At 46.0% G+C, this 7564-nt stretch overlaps 1 protein-coding gene across 5 annotated transcripts in view; it reads right to left on the bottom strand.

Moving 5' to 3' along the window:
• Positions 1 to 2377: 2377 nt before the first annotated feature.
• Positions 2378 to 7564, bottom strand: part of TTC7A (tetratricopeptide repeat domain 7A) — a 172435-nt gene continuing 167248 nt past the window's right edge. For all 5 annotated transcript variants that reach the window (XM_056356842.1, XM_056356841.1, XM_056356840.1 and 2 more), the window contains one exon: positions 2378 to 7564. In XM_056356842.1, the coding sequence (XP_056212817.1) occupies positions 7431 to 7564 (134 nt within the window). In that variant the 3' untranslated portion in view covers positions 2378 to 7430.

The raw sequence follows: 7564 nt of genomic DNA, 5'->3' as shown, positions 1-7564 counted from the left end.
ACATCCCCGTTTCCAGACCTAATTATGGTATCGTAAGCAACTGCATTATAAAAAAGATGTCTAGCTGGTCATACAAAATGTAATGAATCTTTTGCTTCGAAGACTGTGCTGTCCTTCGGGAGGCAACGAGAGCTGGGCGCGGGGCTGGCATCTGCCGTAAGCGGCCGCGGGGGGTCCCGGCCCCGCGCTCCCAGGCTGCGCTGGGGTCCCCGGCTGCGGCGCAGGGCAGAGGCAGCATCAGGGCTCAGAGAGCCCTTTGCAGTCCGGAGGCCGGCGTGAGGTGCTTTACACTTGCCTTTACTCTCACACACTGGGGTTTCTTGCGTGTTTCTGTCGGAAAAGCCAGTGAAGCTGGGCTTTGCCTCTGTGAGAGCTTTTCAGTATGGAAAACATCACCTATTTTATAGTTTTTGTCACTCTCTTGCTTTTTTAAGACATGTTAACAATGCCTGCCATTTTTACTGTATAAAATTCAGATATTCTGTCTATCTGCTTCTCGTCCTCCATCAGCCAGATGATCACAGCAGCTACGTCAGTTCTAAATGGGATCAGATCTGAAAATGGCAGCTCCGCACATTCAGGGGAATGACCTGCAAGGCCTTTTCCTTCCATAATTCACCACTTGCTTAACTTGGAGCACTGAGAAAACCTTTGGATCTTGCTCTTCGGTTGGTGACTCTGTGGAGATGTTTTTGGCTGTGAGATGTTGCTCTTCGATTTGGAGACAACATAAAAGTGGAAACTGGCTTTAGAGCCACAGCTCAGTCTGTGGTGACTGCTAATGGCAGCAGAATAAGCCAGTGATACCCAGGTCTGCTTTCTCTAACACCAGCCTTTAAAGATCAACAGGCTAGGTGTGGATTTGTTCCAAAGACTGGTTCAGGCACGTCTGACTGGGATGTGACATCTCCCAAGGGATGTGGTTAAAGATGGGCAAAGCCCAACGCTGCTGCTTTGGTGACTCCACAAAAACCTGACAGGCGGAGACTGTCAGGGAAGCGAGCTCCTGGGCAGCAGCGATGCTCCTCATCTCTTCCCTTGCTGTTTATGGGACTGCTAAATATCTGGCCTTCACACGAGGCAGGAATATACTGTATGTATCTATGTGAGCTGGTTTTACTCATTCCACAGCAGAAAGAAGCAGAGGTATGAATAAATTATTTAAAATTATTAAATTATTCTTAATGACCCTTCAAGAGTGTCATGTCAAAATTACCACTGAACCATAACTTGGTTCTCTGCAAAGGAAGAAGTGATTATGAATTCAGGGTGGAAAGTACTCAAACCATCTGGAGCTCCTCCCATCAAAAATGAAGGGCAAAAAGTCTTGCCTTTTTTTTTTTTTTTTTCCACATTTAAGCAGAAAGGGAATATTAAGCATCTGTGTGATGCAGAGAGGGTAACAGGCAATGTACCAGTGTTAGGATGGAAGCAAAGATGCATGGTGTCCCTCAGGGGGGACTGAACAATGTCTCCAGTTTTCACTGGGGTTCAGCTGCTGGGCTCCTGCTTGGAGGGCCCTTGCTAGCCTTCCCCCCACCTCCCCCCGTCCCCCTTGGAAACCCCACACCACTGCTTCACTCCCTCTCTGTATCATGGGAAAGAGGAGAAAAAAGTCAGAGCCAGTGTTTCGTTCACTTTTATTTCCAGTTTTTAAGATTTCGTACTAACAGCTGAAGGGCTTTATTCTGTTATTGCTGCTGCAGAGGAACCTTGTTGGGCTTGTGTCACACTGAATATACTTGCAAACCAAAGTAGCGACAGTTATGAAGAAATGCTCTTCAAAACCCTGTCCTTAATCTCATTTGAGTATGAAACTAAGGGGCTGGCTTTTTAAGAAGGTCCTCTTGAAGCTTTCCCAAAAGATTAATGTGTAAATGCAAAGAATGCTTTGGAAGCTCTTGAATTGAGACATTTTATTTCCAAATAACCACAAGGAGTAACTGTAGCAAAAAGATGATTAATGGCATTGTGGCCATTATATGGTCACCAAAATAAGGTGAGTCCCTAAACTTGACGGCATAGTATTTGCCTATTACTTCGATGTTTGAGTTTCTCACACTACCTTTGTTTGTTTTTACTGGAAGAAGCACAAGAAAAGCATGATGCTCATCTAAATCTCCGTAAATCCAAACATCTGAAGCTACATTACTCTTTTTTCCTGGCTCCGTTCCTCTCTAAAAGCACATTGCTTGCATGCTCACTCTCGTTTTTCCCATGAACTACAGGGTGTAGGCCAAAATACCCTTTGCAACTGGTAACTTGCTAGGCACACTAGGTTCCAGTTAATATAACAAACGGTGGTTTCATAATGCTTGAAGTATCTGTGGCATGAATATATTAAAAGTCCTGAAATTGGCAGGAAATACGAGGAACATTTTTTGTTTTCCACAGGGTCAATTTTATTCATCTGGTGAAAACATCTTACAATGACAAAAAAGGTTAAGTTACATGGAAAACTGGTTCCGACAACTGTGTTAACAGCATTCAAGAGGCGGGTAGGAAACACTTGTACATGCGAAAGCTGTGCATCCCTGTCAGTGCTTTTAGCTACAGACTGGCATGGGTTTCTGTGGGGAAACAAGCTGGATCTTTTAGCATCCAGTTACTTGGGAACCTGCCTTGGTTTGCTGGAGCTGAAGGCACAAGCCCTTTCATTAAAGGCATCGTTGGAGGAACCATCTCAGCAGCTGCTGGGTCAGTGGTTACCTCCCTTCCTGCCAACGCCACCAAAGTGAAGGCCGCTTCAGCTTCTCCTTTCTAAGAAAATAACTCTTTATCCGAGCATGCACGGATATCCTGCAGCACTGAACAACAGCTTCACAGCAAGGAGACCAGTGCCAGCGGCCAGGCTTAGGGAACAGCCAGGGGGTGGTTAAACCAGCACGAGCAGGAGGGTGCTGGCGAACACGACCGTGCAGCTGGTGGCAGCAGCCACCTCGCAGGTGAGAGCAGGCACCAGGGCAGTGCTGATGGGCAGCTAGACGGGCACTGCAGTTGTCCCCTGGGGCATAAAGCAGCTCTCCTTAGCCAAATATTTGACATGCTGGGGGAGGGAGAGATGTCTCAGCTACACATATATGCCCGTTGCATAATTGTCAAATATGCCTGTAATACAATTCCGTCAGAGGCAATTATCGCTGCAGCGCGGTTGCTCTGGCAAGACTTCCTCTCCTAGGCTGAACTGCAACTAACAAATCTCTATTGGTTTGGCTGAAAAAAGATCATGGCAGTGATGTCTTTTCACTAAAAAGGACCGTTTCCCACTCTGCTGTCATTAAAACGAAGTATAAACCAGCCAAGCTCTGTCTTCACCAAGACTCTCCAAAAATGGAACATTTTTTGGATAAAGTAACTGTAATTCTAACTGCAGCAGTTGGTGCTGTGCCTACTCTGGTACCCAGCCAGTGAAATTTAAAGTAAACACCCTCCAGGACTGTTCTCCATTTGGATTTATTAGTCATTACCAAGGAAAGATAATTAGCACTTCTGAAGCACTGTGATAATCAGTAGCATGAACTGTTACCAATAGAAACGGACTGGGGTACTTGTGCAGCGCAGGAATATGGCAGCGCCGTTGTACGCCCTGTACAGAATGAGTACAGCGGTGGGCAGATCCTCAGCTGGAGGAAACGCTTGTAACTACCAACAACTCCAGTGGTGCTAATGACAGTTTACACGGGGCACGGCACGGAGCTGTTCCCTGGCTTGTTGGGCTTCTCCTGTTGTCCTGGAGGCAGATTCATTTTTGTTACAATATACAAACCTTCTGGTTGGTCAAAGGCAGTGGCAAATACTACTTCTTTACTGCACAACAGAAAAATAGAAGGTAATTATTTTTCTTTGGTATGCGCCCTGCCAACAGAAAGGAAAATAACCTTGTGGTGGAACAAGAGGAACCTGGGTGTACACCTGGATCCTTTAGGCAATGAAGCTTTTTTCTCTTCCTCTTTCTAAACTAATGAGAAAACACTGTTGGATTCAAGTCAGTGCTAAAACTTGCAGAACTGGTATTTCACTGATTCTTCCCCAAACTTCCATTACTTACGATCATCTGTAATAATCATATGAGGGATGGGATGTAAATCTTATGTTCTTAGTCTCAAACCCTGCCAGGCTCCCTGCTATACAAAGAAATATTACTGAGCTCATGGTAGTAGGTCCGTTAGATTTACCAGCATTGCTACCTAAATAAATACCGCAATACATAGGCTTGTCTGAAGTAGTTGTCTTTGGTTTTGTGTACCTGGTAGTATGAACAAACTCCATGCAGAATAACAGAAGGTAGCATGTAATCCTGGGAAGGCTTCTGGTTTGGTGAGTACTAACAGCAAAGTAACCAGAGGATTTACCCCCAAAATACTTGCAGGTCTGCAACAACCACCCTCCTTCCTGCACTGCATAAAGCATTTCAGGTCAATGTAACCCCCCTCCAGCCAACAGGTGCTTCGTATCCTCTGGGAAGCATGCAGCAGATCTTGGGATTGCGGCCAGTATGCATGTAAAGTACTTTGCAATCGCCACAGGGGCTGTGGTGTGTTGTGCTCATCAAGGGTACCTTACCCGTGTAATTCCTATTGATGCTGACGGCATTTACTCGTATATGTCTTCCTTGCCACACCGGGAGCACAGGCTCTTAGGACTGCAGTTCCAACGGCAGTAACACTCATTAATGCATACGACAAACATGGGACCACCCTGACAACATCTGACGGGTTGATGCACTCGGAGTACTCAGGCATGTTTGAATCTCTCCTAGGAAGATGACCGCTGTGGTGAGTCTGATTATCGCCGCGATGAAGTTCGCCTGATGGCAACAAATATGATGGGGCTGGTGGCTGTTCACAAGCTACGCATGCAGAAGTAAATGGGTCTGTGAATGTTTGCTTTTAAGCTGCTGCTGGGAAACAGGCACCCTCCTGCCAGGTCACGGACCAGCTACATTACAGACCTCTTAAAGCAGCTCCTCAGCTGCAGAGGTAGATGCATAGCTTGTACTCAAATAGCTGCCCGGTACACAGAAGTTGCTATGGCAGCGCTTTACAGGTACACGTTGCACAAGAAAGCAGTGATGTTGGACCACACTGACTCTTTTTGTGTCTTACACAGAAGGCTCGCTCCCACCCTGGGAACTGTGGAGCAGAACAAATACTGGAATATAATATCTATCTATATATATCTACTTAAGTCTATTGTCAGATTGCATCTGACTGTGGAACTGGGTTTAAAGCACCTAGGTAACAATTTACATATTATGTCAAGAACAACGTCTCCCCCCCCTCCCTTTCCCCCTTCCCCCCCTGCAGGGCAGAGCAAACCGACTTCATAGCATCCTTCACAGCAAAATGGGTCTCTGCTGTGTCTTTCTGTCTTCATGAAACTCATTTCAGTCTGATACTTTAAGACCTACTCCTTCCTCTGCTGCTGGAGCTACTGCAATCAAGAAATGCGGCTGGGTAACACTGTCTCCTTGGAAACCTGCCTCTGGCCTAAAAAGCCCAGTTTGGTGCTGGTGTGGCACTGGAAAGCCAGAGACCTCACGGGCCAAGCGCCTTTCACACCTCGGCTGTTTTCACTCCAGATCCCTTGGTGAACGGACAAACAAGCTGGGCTATTGCACCAGTGTGATTTAATGGGGAAAATTAAAAATATTGGCCTGGGAGCGCAAGAGGCTGCCGAGAGAAAGCTGAGGGCAGCGTACTTCCCTTGGCGGGGCGCCTGGAGGGCAGGTGGGGGGCAGGAGCTCTGCGATGGTGTGGTCTGGGTCTGGATCCATTAGCCTGCAGATTTCCAAATAACTGTGAACAACACTGACTTCAAGCTTCCTGCTAGAGCCTCCAGCTCTTTAAGAAACCACCCCTACTCATTCATCGCCTGAGGATATTATTATTTCCAGAAACTAGTTGTGGATCACAATACTGGGCAGAATTATAGTACAAAGCGTGTTCTAGTGCAAATCTACTTATGAAATAGTCACAAATCTTCTTTGGACAGAAGTGGGCGCAGAGCCCCAACCTTCTGTGTAGCAAGGTGCCCACAGTTCATTTCTGCATCATCTGGGTCCCGTGCCACCTGGGACTGGCCTGGATGGGACTGGCTCTTGTGTGTCGTGTGAGAGCACGGTACAGCTCCAGCTTGCCGCTGAGGCCCCAAGGAGGTCAAGCAGAGCCAAGGAGCAGCTCAGCAGGGGAAGATGCCGGCTGCGTCCCCTGCCCTGGCCATGCCAGCCATAAGGAGGCTGCACGATGAGGAGCTCTTCACCTTCACATCTGATATGATATGCAAAATGGCCCTGCTCCACTTGAAGGCTCAGCTTTGTACCTCTGATGTGAAATTTCTACAGACAATCCAAAGCTTTGGTTTTAAGAAAGAAGTATTAATACACACACATGCTGCCTTCAGCATACTTCCACTTAAAAGACTGCTGCCATCTTTTGCATCATGAAACTGTTTTGTGCCAGGAACGGTTATGCAGTAGAGCACAGAGTTCAGTCACTATATACTGGTAACCACTATATTCCTCATTAAAAGTATTGCAATAGGTGATTAATAAGAACGAAACCCAGAGTTTATAATTTGGTACTTCACGTAAGGCCTTTCAATAAATATGTAAGTGGAGACATATATGTATTTTTAATACTAATTCAAGTGTGAACTGATTTGGTCTTTGGTCTTTCTGCTTTTATGAGTCATGCTGCAATAGCAGCTTTTTAAAAATAAAAGTATTTTCAATTTAAAGTGGTCTAGGCAAGCACCACACTAAATATAGTGAGCATATGCGGTATGTAAAAGCAAGGCAGGAAAAAGATTATCAAAATAGCTGAAATAATTTTGTAAACAGCATATATTGCATGTCTATATGTTTTAATTATCATTCCTATCCTGCCTGATCATGTGGAGGCAGCCACATGCTTAAGCACAACTTGGTCGAGTTGGTGCCTTTACTCCTGTTTAGAGCAGGTCTGGGCTTTAATTCGGGGCTTGGGGTTTTTATCTTTAATGAAAACTGAAAGGTGCAAGTCTTTGAATAGCGGTACTCTAGCATGATCCTTCTACAGTCACCTTGAACCAACACTCTGAAATAAGCCTTGCTATTAACTTGAAGAGGAGGTTAGCCAGGCACCTGTGAAGGAAAAGGCATTCTCTATTTCTCCCTGTTGCAAATTCTTCTACATTTAGTCTGGTCTCAACTAAGCATGTAGACCTGAGCCCTGTCTGGAATTATTTTGCCCAGTTCCAGGTTACAATGGCACTTTTCTCTTGGGCTTTTTCTTTGCTTATTTGTTTGATTTTGGTGTTTGTCCACAGAACGAAGGTGCTTATTTAGCTGCAGAGCGAAGTTTCAGAGCTCCCTGGGTATGACAGTGAACGGCATGACAGGACTGCTGGATTCAAGGTCCAGAGCGGTGAGGAAACATTCTATGGCTGCTTCATTTTTCCCTTGAGCTTGCAAGACTTCTCCAAGGCTGTTCCAGGCCCTGTGACTGGTGGTCTGGATCCGGACGGCGTCTCTGAGGACTTTCTGGGCCAGGTCCTTCCTCCCAAGTCTGCTCAGCACCAGGCC

This window comes from Falco biarmicus, chromosome 12 (genome assembly GCF_023638135.1).
Source record: "Falco biarmicus isolate bFalBia1 chromosome 12, bFalBia1.pri, whole genome shotgun sequence".
Lineage (NCBI taxonomy): Eukaryota > Metazoa > Chordata > Aves > Falconiformes > Falconidae > Falco > Falco biarmicus.
This window is presented reverse-complemented; position numbering and strand designations above follow the sequence as displayed.